Genomic DNA, 21,411 nt, shown 5'->3' on the forward strand with positions numbered 1-21,411 from the left:
ATAAAGAGATGGCTCAATTGCCCTGCTAAATCAATCAATAAACACTTGTGAACCATCTCTAGGAGTTGGAGTATTCATCCTTGACGTACAGTTCATTGTATATAGTGTGCTTAATTAAAGTATATATTTTATAGAACTTTCATTTGAACATTTCTTTATTTTGTACTGTTGTACTGTAGCTGTTGGGTTGCTATTGTAATCGCATTCACACCCCTCTGAACAGTTTTGCCTTCTCTCAGCTTACGTAACCACAAGAGGCAAATTAGGTATATCTATTGACTGTGCCCGCTTCACCTTTATGATTGGGATCACTGTTGGTTTCTGTTAGTGTGAGGGCTTAGTAGGCAGTTTAGCCACTACTAGGAGACCGGGCAGAACCCCCAACACGCCCAACACGACTGCAAATCTCCACAACAAGTCTTCCAACTGGCAACCATGCAACACACATTTTAGCCTTGATAAAGACCCTGAGAGGTCGAAACACGTGTCAGCTGACCATCAATTGCTACAATAAAATGCACACAAATCACTACCAAAAAGGAAGTAAACAGAAAAAAATCATTTAAAAAGCACAGCGTATCCAGGCACAAACAAATTCCAGTGCTGGCAAGAGGTGTGGGCAACACCTCCCAAACCCATGAACTCACAGCTGACTAGCCCAAAAACACACCAAAAATACCAAAAAGTAATGAGTTGAGCACAAGTTGATTCAATACCCTAGTGCCCAAATACATATTCTACATATATCTGAGGACTTAATTGTTGTTTTAAGGTGGAGAATACCCTTACAACCATGGGGGTAATTTTAGGGGGGGACAGGGATGTTTGTCCCCCCCAACTTTCATGGCACACCATTTTGTCCCCATTCATTTGGCTGGGGCACCTTTTCTTCAGATGTGCTGTCCCTCCCCCCAACATGTTCAGAAAAGTTACTCCACTGCTTACAACATTAACCCATTTATTATACGGGGTCCTATGCAATATCTGTGCTCAGATACCAGTGATGCAAACTAGCCATGAATTGCAAATTTACAGCACCGTCATAATTCTAAAAGGTAGTTTCTCTCACGTGGTGTCCATTAAGCAAAAAGATGAGGTAAACTCTAGTTGCTCCTTGCAAGTCTAGATAATATATTGAGCTAATGAAAACTTGGGAAGAGTGCAGAATCGAATGCTAAAGTGGTTGCCTGGATTGTGTAGCCATCCTCATGGGTGCCTTTGGAGTTGGGGTGGGGGGAAAGGAGACCCCTTATCTCCCGATTTAGCCCCAGAGTCTAATGGACTGCATCCACCCGAGGAGTCGACTGGCACCTTGCCAAAGGCCTGTCAGGGCATTTTGGTGCAGAGTCCAACCATCAAGTCCACTCTAATAGAGAGACAAGTGAAGCCAACAATTTTCCATGCTACACCTGTGTTTTGGTGAGCCACACAATATGTTATTTTGTGTTATTTTATATAAAATTGTAAATCTGAGCGGTCTGTAAGTGATTTCAACCCGGCACTTCACCTAAGTCAATATCTAGCGTGGGATGCATAATTGAAACCCTTAATTATTAATTTATGTCTATACGTTTTTTTATTTCTGAATGATATACCCTTATATCACGCCCCTCTCTTTGTTCCCCCCCGGTCACACTGAACCAGTAAGCAGGATGTTTTGCAAAGTTAAGGATATTTATTTTATGGATTTGCACAATATATATATATATAGCACACTATTTAATAGTTATACAATGATCACCAATTGGGTGATGTCACAATAAACCTATTTAATCAGAAGGAGTAATGATAGGAAAATAATGAAGCATAGAATAATACTTTGTGTGGGTTCAATCAAAATTGCAATGTGATTACTCTTTGCCCCTGCACACTACTCAAAACCCCCAATATGCAGTATAAAGAGATGGAAGGAGAGAAAACAGGTTTCAGGAATACACACTCAACAAATACAGTATCAATCCCAATTTCCCCACCAGCAAACACAGAGAAAAACAGGAATGATTGCAAACGGGTCAAAATGGTTTTGAATGTGGCTTTGAATGGATGGTAAAAACATGAATGTGGATTTAATTCACCAAAATGGTTTCATTACTAGTGGGAGCCACTTAGTTTGGTTTCAGATAAATGCTAGCAATGATTATTGAGACTCTAGAAGGTTGAACACTTAATTCTGAGGTCGGATGCAATGAACAGCTATTTCACACGTGATAGATTAGAGCCAAACGAAGAATTTGCGGCAAACTTTTCTGCGTGCGGTTGCACAAAGAAATATAAGGATTTGGGATGATGTTTTGAGTTCACAAGAAAGCCAGGGATGCTATCTTCAAGTAAACACTTAAATCTCGCTTCTAGCATACACGATGAAGAAGTTATGAAGGTTTTTGTGCAGGTTGTTTTTTTCAGAAAGAGTCAAAATAGCAAAATAAAGATGCGCTTTTTAAAATTAACAAACAAGATTTCTTTACACTAAGGAAGACTATGAAGATGCCAACTACACGACAGCGCAGCCACCAGCCCAGGATATCACTGGTTGGTTTAGCCTGCCGAGATGCTCGCCTTTCTTCAGAAAATATATTAGTACAAATATGATTTTATCACTACTATTACCAAAGGACTATAGGGATGAGGGAAAGATTCAGGTAAGACAAAAGATTTTCTACAATGCAGTTCTGGATATAATAGAATGGGTTTGGATAGGATTACTTATGGATAATATATTTGCTAGGGACAATCCTATGCTATCGATACTCACTACCACTGTTTGGAATGGACCCGTCAGGGATCTGGTCAGGGGAACTTTCTGGACAGGAATTCAGCTAGCACACCGGACTGGACTCAAGGCACTCTGGTTCTGCACTCAGCACGGCACTCTGGACACTGCACGGCAGGATTGGACTGGATCTAACGGGTTGGTTCTGGTTCGCAGCTATCTGGTCACAGCTCTGCTCTACTGGGTTGGATCTTTGGATTCTGGCAAGAATTCTTAGCAAGAAAGCAGCAAGAGCACAGCCAGGCTGTTCTTTTTGGTTCCCCTGGAGGTCTTGGATAAAATCTGGTTTCAGGATGTATTAAAGGCCAAGCTGAGAATGGTTCAGCTTTGGAAATGGGCATTTCTGCTTTCAAAATTCTGGAGTCTTGGATATGGATTACTTTTGCAAAGTGCTCCGCCAGCAATCGGTTGGTGGGTAAATGTGTGTCTCTAGGTCCTAAGCTGTCTCTATTTATGTATTTTCTAAAAGGGTGGGTAGGCTGAATTATACTAGGCACACCCCTAGGTATTCTATTGGTTAGAGTCTTTCCTCTCCCCTAATTCGAGAAGAAAACATGGTGTCATGATGGCACTGTATTTTATGATCCAGGGAGAACCCCCCCCCCCTGGTTTCTGCACATGAAATCTATTTTTCATACAAGACATATTTACAATTTTACAAACTTGCTAGCAATAGCATATTGATATCACAGATTTGGTGGAGGAAGTATTCATCCCAGCCCCGTCTCGGTGAGAGCTTGGGTCTAGATTTGGCAATTCTTCGCACTTTTGGTCTGGCACCCAATGTCGGATTTGTCCACATTTTTACACATATGTGCGCATGACATCTGGGCATAATCATGTGAAGTTTCATGTTTCTGGCATCACCACAATTGCTACAAAACCACAAATTCTGTAGTCTTGTCCCTGAACATAGCACAGAGTTCTGAGTAGTTTTAAAACGTGACCAGAATTTTCATATTAACAATACTGTATTTTACAAATTTTAAACATTTTGCACAGTCCTCTGTCAATCCTTTTCAACAATATACTTTCTTGTGCTTTAAGAATACACATAACTGTCTGTCCCGCCCCCAAAGTTTTGGTGGGTCAAGAGTAATCCCCGCCCCTTTCCTCTAGCAGGGGTTTCTGTTGACACTTGCATCTGCATATTCTTTTCAGCCAAGGGAGTCCTTTGTCCCTCCCAGGAGCAGCAAAGCAAAATCCCCTCCCCTCTTCATTAACACCTGACTGGGAGTTCCTGGCCTTTGATGAGAAGCAGGAGAGATGCCTTTTGTTGGAGCAAACTGTGGAATTTGCTTTGAAGTTCTTTGGCTTGCATCAGATTTACTTTAAAGTCAATTGTTACCTTTGCTTAGCTGAAAATAAACTTACAATTTCACAGCAGGCAAAACAAATCTCTAATTCCAGTCTTTTTAAAACATAGAGATTAAATAGTTGCAACCTATATTGTTTTTGATAGCAAGTCACTTAATTTCAACCATGTGATTTTAACTGCACAAGTTAAGCTTCCAATGTAATTAACTGACAGCTGTCACACAGGCGGCCAGCGGTACTGCGCCCATTTCTGACAGATTTTACAGACCTGCACACATTTTAATGTGGATATTCTTGTGATGGAATCTGCTTTTCCTGACATTGTGTGCTTATGTGGATTCTTTAAATAAAGTGACGGGTAACACCCAGCAAGGAGGTTGGATATTTTCTGATGCTTAGAATCATTATTCTGTAATTTCAGCAACCAAGGAAAAACAGATTTCAGAGCACTTCTGGGTTTCCTTGCAATGAAGCACTGCCTTTCATGTAGTTTCCATTTTCACTCTGTGGGCAGCCCAATGACAGGTTTTAGCAGTGTGGTCTCCTGTTCCACCACTGACACAGGAAAAGTCGATTGGCATCCAACTTTTCCGGTTTCACCAATTTTCAGAGGTTTTAGCGTGCATAGGGCTTTTTGTGGCCATTTCGCTGGTTCTGGCGCCACCAGCACACAGTGATGTTCCAGGGCAGAGCCTAGTGGGTAAATGCATCCCACAGGTCGCGCTCAAAGGCATCATTGCTCTGAGGCAGAAAATATTGCAGGGGGACTGACGGGTCAGAGAAAAGTCTAGGTCAGAAAAGGAAACAGAAAATGGTCTTTGGTCACACGAAAGGAAATCGGTAGCATCTTCCATTGAATTACTGCATCAATGGAAAAAGCTCTGTCTGCAGTGAGAGAACCGAGGGACCTGATTGGATAGGGCAGTAGCTGAGCGAAAGGCATCTATATGGGTTATAGGGACGTAACGTGTCCTGCAAAAATTCAGCTCCACAACCATAAAAGTCATGGTGGACAATGCAAAGTGCTTTAAACTTAATTCTGCTAGTTACAGGAAGCCAATGCAGAGTGCGTAAAATGGGGGAAATGTGTGCATGGTAAGACAAGCCGGGTTCCGCTCTTTTGACTAAGGTGCATGATGTATGGAACTCCCATTGACATAACAAAACAGCAGCGGCCTGCTTCTACCTCTTAACATGCAAGTGGAATTCAAGGGAGACGTTGACTGCACACGACATCTGTACTATGTGAAGTGACCCTATGCAAGGTCCTTACTCGCAGTGAAGGTGAAATAAGGATGCAGAATGAATTTAATATATTTTATCCCAACAAAAATATATGCTGGCTGTTTTTTCCATTATTTCATTTGTTGCTACATTGGCACCTCTTGACCTTGTTCTGTTTGAATAATACTGGCAGAGGGGCAAAGCAAAATGCAAGATAATCGGAAATCGTCTCTTTTCATGAATATACCATGCAGGTCTCCTGCAAGGAGGCTCAGTGCAGAGTTGTGCTGCTGGCTAAAAACTGGAGAGCTACTAACATTTAATTATGTATAGGCTTATCTTGAGGGGTTTGGGTGTTGAATTCCTGTTATTTTAGGGCGATTGTTCCAAATTAATTCAAAAATGTCAAAGCGCTCTTCACCTAACTTTAGCCTACATTTTTCATGTTTAATTATTGGAGCATGTTTATGCCAAATCTGCAACAAAAACACTTGTTTAAGTGTACAAATGTACACACCAAAGTGCTATTAGCAGGAATTACCTGCCGGTAATATAGCTCAGCGGGTTGAGCGCGTTGCTACAATCTATGTATGATCTGTAGGTCGCAGGTTTGAATCCCGGCAAGGCCTACTCAGCCTTTCATCCTTCCGAGGTCGATAAATGAGTCCCAACTTCGATTGGGATGTTAAATGTATGTACATATGTTCTCTGTAAAGTGCCTTGGCTTAAGGCTTTATATAAAAACAAATTATTATTATTATTTGCATTATTATAATAATTATTATCTGCTTTATTTCCATGTATAAAGGAGTTCACTCTTTGAAAGTTTGCTGCATTGCATTAAACATATCATCCAGCATACAATAACAGCTGGTTTTACATCTGATTATATTGCCTATGTACTTGTTCAAGCTCAATATGTTGGTGTCTGAATTTCTACATAGGTCATCGGCCTGCAATTTAGATATCATGGTGTCTGCAAAGAGTAGCGTAAGGCTAAAGAAATGACAAAACAATGGCTCTTATGATGCTAGAAACAAGACTTTTATTAAAACCGAATTTCAGGGATCGGTTGGATCAAATGCCTACAGGGCCTGTAGGTTAAATCTCTGTTGATCCATCCCTGACATTGTTTGTGTTTGGTCTACCCCTATTGAACAAGGTGGGACTCTGTTCGGGTTCATAGTATGTTTGACGTGGCACAAAATCAAAAAGTTGTAAAACTACTCTTAAAAGTCCTTGCCCCTCCTGGGACACCATGCTCTTCCAACTAAAGTTCTACATGTGTCCAAGAGAAAGTCTTACAACCTAGTCTTCACAAGTCCTGAGCCTCCTGTGTACCTTAGACTAAGAACGCAAATCCAAGCTTTGGCAAAATAAAAAATCTGCAGTTCAAATATTTCCTACAAAAATAACATTAAAAAAGGGGTCTTCTAGGAAGGTTCATTGGCAGTTTATCTAAGTTTGGTTTTCTTATCCGGCCTCCCAGCTGTCCACTTTTCCTCAAAGCCATCTTCCAGGATCTGGGTTCCGGGTTCCCGTGTTTCCAGGCTTCTCTTGGACTTAATACAACCACTGCTGGTCTCTACAGAGACCTTGAGTTTCTTTCTGTTTTCTGTAGGTCTCTCAACAACAACAGTTTGCATCTTGCTTTTCACCAGGCCATCCCTCTTGGACTTTGGTTCACTCTGGGTCCCTTGCAGACCTTTGCTTTTGGTCTTTTAGGGGAATTCTGACCCGTGTGTTTTGTTCTGGGTTAATAGTAGGTCAATTGTGGACCTTGTCTTCTCTCTATGATTCACAGTATGTCTCTTGTGGCCCTTATCTCCTACTCAGCATTTCACAAAGGGGCCTTGCACACTTGGGCTATCTTCTCGGTTTCAGAGCAGGTCTAGGAGGACCTTGGCTTTATGTTGCAAGCCATCTCTCTCTCTTTCCTTTCTCACGATTCAACATCATGCATTCCTTGTCAGGCAGTCAATACTATTCACCTTCCAGACACAGGTACATACTTTCTTCCCTATTACCTATGGGTTGTAGGAGGAAGTCCTCTGGGCTTGGACATCCGGTGCCCTCTAGGGGCAGGAAAGGCTGGTTCAATACCCTGGTTGCATTTCTCTTGTAGAGTTTCTGGGTGCTTTCTGCTTCCAAGCTGTATTCCATGATTTTTCTCTAAGCTCTCTCTGCCTTCCTTCAGGAAGAGTGCTGTTCTGTCTTCCTTCTAGAAGAGTTTCACACTTGTAGCAGGGGAGCATACGTAGACATGCCTCTCTCCTCCAGGATTTGCACCCTTACTGAGTTCATCCAGCCCTTTGTATGTGCCTGAGCTGGGATCTGATTCCTATTCTCATTTCTCCTTGGTTATTACACATTTCACATTGAATTCCTAACTTGGGTTGGTTATTGCGTGGGTTTTATTTACTTTCCCTCATTAATTCAATTGTAATGAGGTTTTTGCACGGGTTGATTATGTTATAAGAATCATGACCAGAAATTGAGATTTTCAGGGATGTAAGGACGTCCTTAGCAAGCGGGCCCATTGAGGAATGGATATCTGCATGGAGGGCAGCTCGACGTCAGGAGCCTGAGGGCACTGCTCAAACGCAGAAAGCACTGCACACTTCTGCCATCTGGTTCCGTGAGACCTCCTTGTTTCATTCTCCTGCAGGTGAGGCAGCGATTGAACTGCTAAGCTGAAAGCGGGAGCCACGCGGGGTTGAGCCCGAAATTGTGCAGTGAAGAAATAGGTATTGGAACCTACTTGAAGAGTATAATCGAAGAGTACAGTTGTGCCAACATTACAAATGAAAAGCAGGATTTAAACCAGCATATTTGATGCAATTTTTGAATTCAAGAACAAACAACACATGAATAGATTATTTCTATTGATTCAATGGGGAACATAAGAATTACACGACAATATTAGATTTGATTTTGGTTTGGCGATCTTAGTGAACTCTTTGAATTCGTGGCATTATGGAAAAGCACTAGGAATATACCATTATTAGGAAAACAAATTGATGGAACAAGTTGCCTTGAGGACAACCACTGGTCGAAACACGTGTCGGCTGTGTTAGATCTCACCATTAAAAACTACATACCGTTCAGAGAGACTACTTTTAATGTTTGGATGTCTGTGGTCTAAGTGTTTTTTGCCAGCATACACCTTTGCACTATTATGAACTGCTATGCATCTTGGAACGCTTGAAGACCCATCCAAGAGGCATGCTTTCGGTTTCTACCCATAGCTAAATAGTGAAAAGAAAAATTAAGATTTATTTCAGTTTTTTGTGTATAAATCAGTAAAAACAGAAAACAGGGAGCCTTAATCAAAATCAGTAAAAAGTAGAGACATTTAATGAAAAGTGTGTGCAAGCTGTTACTGTTTCTTTGGGTTCAGCATTTAGGATATTCCTTTACTGAAGGGGACTATGTTTGCTGTAAATGTACCATGTTTGCCCTTAAAAGATGAGTTGGTCAATAATTAATAGTTTACAAAATATATTTTTTCAGATGTTTCCAAGATTTTTTCCTGTGCCCTCAAATGCTTACTACGTTGATGTGTTTGATGTAAAGCTACCTTTGTAGTGTCTGCTATATAGGTACAGTAGCAATAGAGAGGTAGATGAACAGTATAGAAGCAAAAAGGTAAAAGGCTTGATTATGCAGAAAGGGTTTGCCTACTTAAAATGCAAACTCTCCTGCCCCTGAAGTGGTTGAATCACGTGTGTAGTGTGATGTCAGCAGAATTGAACTCCCTCTTTAAGGGGATCCAACTACTCCAGTGGTGGGGGTGTACATCCGAATATGAGAGGGATCTCTCATGTGTGTGCTGGGCGTGCTAGCCACTCGGGCGCAGTGATAATGGCGCAGATATTTCCCTTGCCCTGGCACACTGCCCACGGGGTCTCTCCCGCGCGCAGCGTCTTGCTACAGGACGCAATGAATCATGCTTCGTATTTAGAGAGAGCAAGCACATCCCGATTCCCAACTAGGCCTTCAACAATGGGCTCAGGGGCACTGTCTAAAAAGTGGACTTCAGCACAAAACAATGCCAATTTGTATTAAGTTCCCAAAGGTAACGTTGAGAAAAGCAAAAGCCAGTCTCTCGGTGATGCATTCTGTTGGCCTGCGAATCTCCTCATTTTTGGGTTTGCAAGAGGGAATTAAACTATTTCATTTGTACAGTCCCCACTTAACTGTGCAATATGCTGACAACACGCATCCAACAGAACATAAACGCACTTGGCAACAATCCTTATTGTGGAGGGAGAAAAGCTAAACACCAAGGAATTCATTTAACACAATTGTTTCTTAGTTTCGTGGAATATGTGTTTTTGGAAATGTATTGCAATGTCTATCAGCAAGTGAATAACACAGCCGGTCAAGTGGCACAGCGAGTAGAGCGCCCGCTTTGACACCCGTGCAGAGCCTGTTAACGCAGGTTCGAATCCCGGCGGGGCCAAACTCAGCCTTTCATCCTTCCGAGGTCGATAAATGAGCACCACACACCGTGGGTAATAATAAGCAGCGCTCAGATACCTGAGGGTTTGTAGCGCTATATAAAAGCCTAATTATTATTATTATTATTATTATTTCTTAAACATTTTTAGGGATTACACTTGCTTGAAAATGCATCTTTTGATGGTGGCCTACTAGCACGATGTATTCGATATTAATATGTACATTGTTTTACAATGTACATAGAAACCTAAGGATAATGGATATAAATAGATTTGATCAAGATCTGAGTTTATAATATTGAAACGATATTACATTTCTGAATATGAATGTGAATGTATTGCACATCACTTCGGAAGCATAAGGCAGACTTATGACTATGCTTTACTTGAAATAACCATGCCTTTTTGTGAACGTACATAGATTATCACCCATGCGCCAACAGGCTGCCAAAATGGCGCAATACATTTCATAACTTGGTGGAAGAATGCGCAGAAAAATATATATGGGTTGGCTCGTGGTTCCTTGAGTTAATTCACTGACACCAATGTGGTGGTGTTCATCAAAGCAGCATATTATTGCCTGTGGAATCACTGTGGCTCCTGGTGGCTGCAAACTGGGAAAATCGGCCATTTTACAATGACCGGCCATGGTGTTCCAGTGGCGGATTGTGACACGCTCTCTTCTTTCCCCTCTCAAACATTTTCTAAAGGCGGCAAGCTGAGTGTGCGAAGACTGCGCGGATCCAGATGGCCTTGCCAGCGGGGAAGCCGACGATCAGCGCCGCCGCCAATAATCTATATGAAGAACTGGGCGACAGCACGATGTAAGTACTAAATGTTGACAATTTGCCAGCAACGTTCCCATATTAAGGCGCCTTTTGTGTGCTGGGCCATCCGTTAACACAGTTTAAGGGCAAGCTATTTAGCAATGAGTGATTTTCAAAGTAATTTGTATAGCGTATGATAGAAGCGCGAACAAATGATGTTAGATGATGCAGACTTTAATTGATTGTTAGCAAACAGGATGTCAGGGAGCACATCCTTTTTAATGTCTACTGGAGACCCATCCGTTTGGCAGTGTGATCGGGCTTCATTAGCAGATGCAAGGAAAACACATGTATATGTAATTTGCAAATGAACCAACACATCTAATTTAATGTTATAGAAATAAGCACGCTCTCCTTCATATGAAAACATGGCAACAACTGTAGCCCTGATTTACTAAAACAGAGCAGTCTAAGGGTCCTATTCATGGAATTCTTTGCACTGCTGAAAAGTGACTTCTCACTGCAGAAAAGTGACTTTGCACTGCCTACACAAACCCTGATTCATGGAACTGTGCAAATTGTATTTTTGCAGTGCAAAGTCAGTACAAAGTGTATTTTTGCAGTACAAAATGACTTTGACTGCAAAAATGCATCTTGCACAGTTCCATGAATCAGGGTTTGTGTTGGCAGTGAAAAGCCACTTTTCAGCAGTGCAAAGTCACTTTGAACCGGGCAAATATTCCATGAATCAGGCCCTTAATGTACTTCAAAACCTCCCAAATGGGGCCAAAAATGTATATATGTGTGACCAATATATGGACAGCATTGGTTTATAGATATTAAGAAACGCAGGATCCACTTATGCTTCATTTGAAGAGTGCAACGGGTCAGTGATCCTAGTACAGTTCCTATTATAATATAAAGGGTAAACATGCTTAAAACGAGTTTTGACATCTAAGTTTTCGCCACTGCTCTTTGATTCGCTTTGCTATTAATATATCCTTCTGGATTTACACTGAATTAAAGAAATCCTTCAAAGTGGTTGTGATTGCTCAGTGCCCAGTTTATGAAACTGGTCTAGCCCCTATGTGTTCCAAAGGTGCCACATTCAATTTGAGAGTGAACCAATGCCTTCACGCATCCGCCCTACCGGCCCCCATTTTCCATTGCATTGTTTGCTGCAAAATAGTGCTAGCTACCAAACACATTTTTTGCAGAACAGGATAATTATTATAATATCACAAAATATATTTGTATGTAATGCCATTTTAATGTGCTTGGTAGCTTTCTATGAGACTTTTCACAGTGGATTTGTATAATGTATATCAAACGCATGCTGTTGTCACTGGGTGTTCCATTAACAGCAGGCGTGCTCACTTTCATCATGAGGCACAGAGTGGGGGATGAGAGGGGTTGAAATAAAAATATTACAAATATGTTCTAAGTTCCATCACAGTGCAGACCTAGCATTTACCCCCAACACTTGAGATTATAACAAATTGGAGCACCCAAGTGGTATGTGGTCAAAGGGGGGCAGAGGTTAAAGAGCTATCACTTCACATACCCCGGATGTGTACATTAAGGTTACATTTGAAGCACATTCCTTTTGTATGCATATTGCAACTCCCCTACCTATTTTATACCAGCATGGCATCACATCAGATTGAAGAATGCTGGCTAAAGGGATTGGAAAATATACTCCATTAAGGTTAACATGTTCCAAAGGGAATGATTAGGGCAGACAACATAAACATAAAGATATTGCAGTCTCATCATCACAGAGAATGGCTTAACAGTCCATCAGCAAGTTGGCCTAATTAATCTTGCTAAAAAAAAACTACTGAGATTAGTATTTAGATGGTCAGCATGAATATGTATATAGAAAATGAGTTTCCTTCAGTATACCTGGACTTTGCTGAGGCAGAACATGTAGGGTAACCCACATGGCTTGTTCCTAACTTACATCCAGTGGACAATGGCAGTCAGATATGCAGATGGAACACAAACGGTCGGTTTGGAAGACTACAGTGAGGACGCGCTATTGTCACGGAATCGAACCGTCAATATGATGAACAATGTTTTTAGACTTTATCCCGCGTGATTTCAAGATGATTGTGAGTTGCAATGCCGTATTGTTGATGAGTTCATGAAGTAGATGAGACTGTCAATGTATATTCTGACATAGCAATGATACCAAGCAATAGGGGCTCCGGCCAAAAAACGTTGCTGATTGTAAAAGGGTTTGTTTAATGTGGGAGGAGCTCCACACTAATATAACTATTTTGGCTGACATTTGACGTTACATGTAAACAGAGGGCGTCATTACCAAAAATACATGGCCGTGAAAATACATTTTGCAAACTCGCACGTTTTTTCGACAGTCAGCCCTTATTCCACTTGTGGGGTTGGTTTATACGGGTTTGGACTAAAACATGTTTTACAAATAGACTGTTATTTAGGCAATTCCTTACAGTTCAATATTCTCCATGGGCAAAGTTGTTTGGCAGTGACCATTAAGCATGATCGGCCGCATCCCCAGGCGTAGTAAATGAATGGAGTGAGGCCATCTGATTCCAGCAGGCCTCACTCAGGGTGGTGAAGGAACCCAAAGGTTCATATTACTCTAATCAATGATTGCTTTGGAGGTACACGTCTCAAGGAGTTTATAACAGCAGCTACCTTCCAAGGGTATTTAAACAAAAGGACCAAATGATCACCTTGTACATCTTTTAACCATTGACTCGCCCATGGCACCCTTCTTGCCATTAAAAGATCGGCATAACCATATGCTCAATGACAAGCATCATCGTGTACGTCCCATTTCCAGCGGTGTGCACCCAACAACGGGTCTATGATTCTATGATAGTTGTCATTTGGGACTATATGCTTTTCAGAATTCTGGCTTTTGAGAGGGCTAAACTCCCCCCCCCTTATCTCTATGCCCATTTGTTACTTGGTCAGTTTACAGATATTCTGTAACTTGTTTAATCCAATTTGCTCCTTTGGTTTAGTAGATTTTTCTGGAAATTTCACATTATGTCTTCAAAGTCCCTGGGTTTCTCAGGTTTTACCCGCAGTTCATCTTCCAGCAACTGGCCGGACCGCTGCTACTAACAGTTTGTACCACTTGCTCGACCAAGGAAGAAGATTCGTAGTTTGAGACTGCTGGAGTATTTTTGACACGGGCAGTCAGCGTTTCAGTAACGACAACAACATTTTTCAAAAAATGTCCAGCAGTGTGGGCTGTGTCACTTCAGGGAATTTATTTGATGGCAGGGAAACAGCTGTCCCGCATTTGTTGTCCGCATCCAAGATAACCATGGATGTAGCACACAAGGAGGAACTTTCGTGACTCTGCAATTGTTACCAGAGGATATATTGGTTTGGCCAGTTAGTCAATTGATTGAAATATTATTACAGTATTATTAAGATATTATTGGTATTGGTAATAGTGATACTGTATTCTTGTACTTTGTGGCTTGACCAGCATTTCTTCAAGGCTCCAGTGAATTATTGCTGCATGACAATACCTGTGTGCACTAAATCTTGGACTAGAACCTCATGCCCAAGCCTAGAGTGCCCTCTGCACTTGCATCACTTCACCACTGCTTTGCACAATGTCTCAGTTAACGGTTCTTCCGGGACTTCTCCGGTTGACAGGCTCCTCATCCTCCAGACTTCAGAAACAGGCTTCAATGCCTGTAGTTCCTTGGTCAGTGGTGTATTGCTGGTTAAATTCTTATTATATTTTATAGGATAATATTTTACTGTTAAAAGGATTTAGGTAATATACATTCCTTGATAATCGCTTTTCCTTGTACGATTGTAGATTTTCAGTAATATAATTCTTCTAGAAGATATACAAAGAAGGCACCTGTGTACATTAATTACGCAACCTCTTTCTTCAATTGCTTTTCTTATTGATGCCAACATGATCCATGCTAGTCTAGGCCAGGTTTTAACTTTACATTGTGGGACTTCTCCTTGGTTTAAATCCAAGTCTATAAGTCACAGAATGCAAAGATAAGAGCAGTACTGGACTAGTTTCCCCTGACTGGAATGAATAACGTTGGTATGTATGGCTTTTCTAGCATACCACATTTTACTTAGAAAAGCATACATTATGAAAATCCCTTTTTGTCAGATGGATTATATTTGTGCACCCATAAATTGCAACTCTGATGTGTATTGACCGACTAATGAGTATATGTAAACACGTAATATGGAGAAACGACTAGGACTGCAATTACATAGATATGGATGTATGTATAGCCATGTTAAAAATACCCTTCCGAATCCAATGTGCACCACATCAATGGATAATGTTTTCATAGTTGTTCATTTGGTTATTTAGCAACATTGTTTCATAACATGACATTTCGCTCCAGGAAACATGAGCCAATGTTTGGCTTTGTTGAACTGTGCTGCAATTGTGTTTCCTAATCGCAGAAAGTACCATAATGCTCTTAGCACAAGTGAGTGTGATTGACGATTTTCCATGCCCATTATGTTGTGTGCAGAGAAAACCAGGGTCCAAAGGCTGGTGCTATAGTAATACAAAGGCATGGTGTCCACCTAGGTCTCCAAGAGGGGGAATAATGTATGTATTAGGCAGCCTCACTGGAGCTGGGGAGCCCTTTCCCCCGCGGCAGACTACATCCTTACACAGGCCCTGAGGGGTCCACTGATCTAGCAGGCTGCACGTCACTGGATTCATGAAAACTAAGCAAAAGGTCACCCGAGGTCACATAGAAAACAGGTGTTATCCAATTAGAAACATGTAAACTAGGGATCCTTGGCAGATGTAACTAAGAAAGTTGTCTTGTAACAGAGCCACGATGCATGAGGGCTGCTGTTTGCTTTATAAATGCACAAAATAAATAAATAAATAAATAAATAAATAAATAAGTCTTTTTTAAGGTCACAGGGTGGGGGAGATTTAATGAAATTGAGGAAATCGACTTTGAACGTATTATTCCTGCGACCCAGCTGCTGAATGCGTCTCCCCTTGCTGAATTTCACCACCACCTTTGTAATGTGACTGTCCTTAATGTGTGTCTGCACTTGGAAAGAGCACTGCATCTAAATGTATTTTGTCATGCGAATCACACACATCCTGTCATGTTTCACCACACTCTGCAAACACTGCTACACGGGTATGACCTGTATGCATGCAGTCTCACTGCCCCACTCCTGTGTCTCCCATATGCTTGCTGACTGAACTTGAAACGTTTCATCTTCTTGCCTTTGTCTCTGTTTCGTCACGGCTCTCATTCCTTTTCTCATCACTGGATACATAGGCATCAGTAAGTACACCACGTTCAGTATTCATTCTGATTATAACCAATCAGTATAGAAATTGCCTTATTTTCTGCTTCATTTACTCTATTTAAACCGCTTCATTTTTTTTCTTGCTGGCTAATGTGGTTTCCAATTGTAAGCCGCTGCTCAGAATGGAAGGCAGGAAAGTAGACCATGAGAGCGGGGTGCTTCTTTTTCCCAGAGCTTGGAAACCGCATTATTTCACAAAAAGAAACTGCTGTTTATTTGTGATCACAATGTTTCCATCGTACTTCTAACAACACCGAAAGCTGTGGTTGGGGCAACAGGCCCAATTCCCTCAAGCTGGCAAATCTCATTTAACTTATATCATGTTATGTTCAGAGGTCAAGGGTACGGTGGCCGAACACTTCACAGAAGTGTTCCACTATAATATATAGGACATTTTCACAGGACAATTTTGAGGTTGCGAACAATAGCCCTTCCACCTCCTAAAAACACCTGTATTCCTTCCCCTACACTCCCCCCACAACCCCCACCCTCCGTCATGCTTTGCATGGCCTCCGTTCCTTTCAGAGGACCAGAAGGATAATGACAAGTGGGGCATGCTATAGTGCACTTTGGGGTGATGGCAGGAGGCAGCCACCCCTTGCGTGGCCCTAATGTGTACCCCTGGGGGACCTCGGATTCCCTCACACGAATTGATGGACACGTTCTAAGAATTCAAAGGAATAAAAACACCAAAAATCCAGAAAATTCAGCAAAACCCCAAACATGTTCCAACAACAATAATGTAATAACATACGTGTCCTTTCTGTCATTATTCCAAATAAACGTTTCATTCGCATTAGCATTAAAAAAATACAACGGTTAGTACCAAAAATCAGTACAATACAGTTGCACAAATCTAACCGTTTACACAATAAATGCTCACTCTTAAAATGCTCTTTACAACGAATTCATCATTTGAAATATTTCCATGCAGTTTTGCGTTCATGAGTCATCGCGTGGCCTTTTTTTCTTCCAAAATATATGTTCCTCCATCCAGAGTCACAGCAAATAAACGGGGAACGAGATAAGGTTGATTTATGAAAGAGCATTTGCCCCCTCTTCCCCCACCCCCCCCACAATACAATCTGCAAGGTTTCACTTCCCTTGAGTTTCCCATTAAGTTTACCTCTACCCGGCATACTACTGTTAGTCCGAACCTAAAATGCAGGTGAGTCTGCTAACTCTGTCACAGTATGTTAATGATCTCAGCGCAAACCTCTCACCTCAACTAACGCCACTCCAACGCCCCTCCCAACCTACCGAAGGAACGAACGCCTATGCACCACGAGTACCCGCAACCCCACCATGCAATTTTTTACATCAGTCGATTTGCTTACAGGAGCTTTGTGCTTTCTACTCCTGTCTGTCCGCCCACCCTGATCTCAGGAACCGCTCTCTGTACCGATCAGCTGCTCCTTGCTCTGACAATCTGCACTATCCGGCAGCTACTCGCAATATGTCTGACCACCTAGTCCCTCTGACTGTTATCTTGCCATATTACTGTGTCTCAGAATCTAACACAAATGCGCACGATTACCACCCTACTGTAAATGTGCCTGCTCCCAACCGCTACAGCTCTGATTGTAAATGAACACGATTGCTCTCCTAGTGGAACTAGTGGAAATGTGCCTGTTCACACCATTGGAGCCACTTGCACAATTGGACCTGACCATCCTGTCAGAAATTCTAGTGCATAGGAGCCTGATCACCCTGACTGCCCAGACAACAGAACCTTGCCCCACAGCCGAGATATAGCAATTAACACTAACGCACATGCTCTCAGTGTCACCTTGTCACCGCTCTCCTCCTCAACCTCAGACTCAGTCTCTCACATGCAGCTCAAAGGAGCTCTGAACAACGCCAGATCTTTAATGGTGCACGATCTCAACATCACAGACCTAATAACCAGTAATAACCTGGACCTACTATCAAGAATTCTGGCTGCATGCTGCAGCAGGACCTTCCCTGTCTCTCACCATCCCGGATAACTACACTATCCTCAGGAAAGACAGACTAGACGCTAAAAGATGGGGGTAGTGTCTATCATAGTAAAACATTCCCTATCCATTAGGGAAATTAACAACCAAGCCTTCCAATCAGGGGAACTAATGTCAACTAAGTTGACACTCTCCCACACAGCCACCTTGAACTTGCATCTTATCTATAGGCCACCAGGCTTGTTATTATCATTTGAAGATGACATCTCTCACCTCCTCCCACTGGTCATGAAACCATCCTCCAGAATTGTCCTTGTAAGCAATTTATATCTAGGCTTTAATGATCCACTGGACCTCATTGCCTTTGCCTTAGCTAACATCATTGAAGGCCTCAGCTTCACTCAACGTATCACAAAGGCTGCATCCTTCACTGGTTGGCAGACCTCTATTTCAACATCTCAAACCGATCTAATGCACCCTGCCCCAGGTCAGATCACAATGTTATATCCTTCACCATATCTACCAGCAAACAAGCCCCTGCTTTGCTGCTGCCAGCACCGGCTACCCTTATGAGAAAGGCCCGGAATATCATGGAAGTCCATATCCTTCCTCTGCTGAAGCTACTGCCAGCATTCCAATCAATAATAAACGACCCCACCTCCATGGTTGAGCTATATAACCAATCTCTCCTACTCTCCATCAATGAGTTCACACCCTTGAGTAAACATAAATCGAAGCCATTTTCCCACCTAACACATGGTTCACTCCCAGCCTCAAATGTCTCCGCTTAACCAGGAGAGAAGCCAAGACTACCTGGAAAAAGGAACTGACAGCTTCAAATAAAGATCACTTTTATACCTTATATAAAACATACAAACAAGCCTTAGTCAAAACTAATCTCCGCCAACGCCTTACCAGATCTAAAAACAGCAGCTCCCACACCTCTCATCCACCAGTTTGATTTCAACCATATCACAGAAAGGGAGGTAACCAAAATCATCAAAAGCCCAAAACCGCCCAGATGTCAAGGTGACATATGCCCTGCCCCAGTCATCAAAGACTGCACAGCAGAGTTCACACTGTTCATTGATTTGCTTATCAATACCTCCTTTTCCACTGGCATAGTGCCATCCAATTTAAAAGATGTGTGGGTCCTACCCCTCCTTAAGAAGCCTACCTTAGATCCAAACACCCGCACCAACTACTGCCCTATTACGACAGTACTATTTCTCCTCAAAATTCTGGACAGAGCAGCCTACCTACCGATTCAAAAGCATTTAGAATCTAACAGCCTTCTCGGCCACAGAACCGAATCTGCTCTACTAGACCCAAAGATCCAAATAGATGACTTCAAAGACAACAGCAAACTTGCTCTCCTCCTCTTACTGGACCTCTCAGCGACCTTTGATCTGAGAGATCACAAAATTCTCTGCAACAGCTTGGATCTCATCCTTCCTCTCAAACAGAATGGTGAAAGTGTTTTCCAACTCTGCCTCTGCCCCTCCAGTCCCATACATTTGCGGAGTCCCTCAAGGCTCATGTGTTTCTCCCACACTATACAATGTCTTCACTAAACCCCTCTTCGACCTACTGGACACCATGGGTATCACCTACACTAATTATGCGGATGATACCCAAATCCTTCTACCCATCCCATGGTCCTACGACACCGACTCCAACACGTCGGGCAAGAAGCCATCCAGGCTTGGATGGCCTTAAATTCACTTTGCCTCAACGATGACAAAACAGAGCTGCACTTGGTCAGAACGCAGACTCTTCTAAACATACTTGATGGAGCATACAAGTCATTCACCATTGATGATATCTTCCCAGTCTCTAAAGAAGTAAAAATGCTGGGGGTAGACTCCACAATATCCGTAACAAGACATGTAAATGCAATTGCATCATCTGCGGCCGATACCACTGTACTTATTAAGGCCTGCAAACCTTTCCTCTACACTGACAGTTGTGTCATAATTGCGAGAGCACTTATAGTCTCTAGATTGGACTACTGTAGTGCCCTCTTTGCTGGAACTAGCACCTGTACCACCAAGAAGTTACAGACATTAAAAACAATACGCGAAGAGCAGCCCTAAACATCGCTAAAAATGACCACATATCACCAGCAAGAAGAAACGTACACTGACTAAACATACTAGAGCGTGCATATCATGTTAAAAACACTCACCATAACACACAAATGCCTCTCGAACACTGCTCCTAGATGCCTATCATGAAAGTTCACAAAATCACAATCTACAAGACCTACCCAGTCCTCCCACTCACACCGTCTCTCCTCTCCTAGGTATAAGTTGCAAAGCGCAGGATGTCTCAGTTTTCCAGTAGTGGCTGCCAAGCACTGAAATGCCCTACCACTACCACTGAGAGTGGAAACGTCATTCTGGTCCTTCCGCAAATGTCTGAGAACCTGGCTCTTATCACAAGATTTATGATCTTATCCCTCCCATCCACTCTGTCTCCTCTAACCTTTGACTGGACAAGGTAACTACGCTGTATCAATAACGAACTGCTTATTGCTGTACCTACTCCCAAGCTTCATTTTATGCATCACCATGTAACCAGCGTCTGGATGTTTTCGGGCTTGGTGCGCTCTACAAATGACAAAATAAATAAATATAAGCAGAACAGTAAAATCATAAAGGGTTTTCACCATTAAACACACATACACAGACATAGCCCACTTTGAACTACTGCTATTCCCTTGATATTAAATGGAGATTCTATTGGGTGAGTTTACAATGGACTGCTACTCAATGTAAGCTTTTCAACCTACCCTATGAATACCTGAGAGCGAGAAGAGCAATTGCATAATTTAGCTTTGCCACGCATACCAAAAGCCAACCGGGTACATATTGAAATCTCTAATTGTCCCCTAGAATGCTTTATACTGCCACTGCTTTGCATGAAGGAAACATTATTCCAGTTGTATTAGGAGTTGACCTCTGCAGATTCAATGTTGAACTCCAAAAGACTGCTTCAGTTTATCTGGCATTTCACTTAGTTGGTCAAAGCAGAGAGATGAGCAATATTCAAACATCAAAGTCACTTTTGTCAGATACCAAAGGACTTGGTGAAAAAGAGCTATTATGCATTGCACGCTCTCATTCATTTGTGACCCTTCCTTCAGAAACGTCATCCAAAATGCTCTCCACTCGGGCTCAGTTTTCTAAATCTTTCCACTTTATCTGGAGAGTCAGGTTAGCATTGTTGAATTCTTCAGCTCCGTGCAGCACATTTCCTTCTAAATGACTCACTTCTGTCCTCTCTGTCCCCCAACTTTGGAATGTCCTTCATTTCATTGCTTATTATGCACCTTTAAACCAAGCCTCTTAACGGACAGCACTGATTTAAATGCAGCTCTCTAGTCATCTCTAAGTCTCTGGATGGTTTGAGTCACTTTTCTCAATGCCATTCCATCACTCATGCTCCTTCCTACGCCAACTTTTGGTTGGCAGTTGCTTACTTCACCAATTTAGCACTCTTTGAGGTTTTGTGCAATGTCTACATGCATAGCTTCTTAAGCGTGCAAGTCGTCTTGGACATCCTGCACAGCAAAACCTCTCAGATAGTTAACCAACGTA

The 21,411-nt window shown here is 42.1% G+C and overlaps 1 protein-coding gene across 4 annotated transcripts in view; it reads left to right on the forward strand.

Moving 5' to 3' along the window:
• The window catches only part of PCDH15 (protocadherin related 15), a 3,978,145-nt gene that overhangs the window by 3,812,252 nt on the left and 144,482 nt on the right, over nucleotides 1–21,411 (forward strand). For all 4 annotated transcript variants that reach the window (XM_069611238.1, XM_069611242.1, XM_069611241.1 and 1 more), the window contains one exon: nucleotides 10,485–10,598. In XM_069611238.1, coding sequence (XP_069467339.1) covers nucleotides 10,485–10,598 — 114 coding nt within the window. The remainder of the gene's footprint in view (nucleotides 1–10,484; nucleotides 10,599–21,411) is intronic.

The sequence above is a fragment of the Ambystoma mexicanum genome, chromosome 8 (assembly GCF_040938575.1).
Source record: "Ambystoma mexicanum isolate Mex_15411 chromosome 8, UKY_AmexF1_1, whole genome shotgun sequence".
NCBI lineage: Eukaryota > Metazoa > Chordata > Amphibia > Caudata > Ambystomatidae > Ambystoma > Ambystoma mexicanum.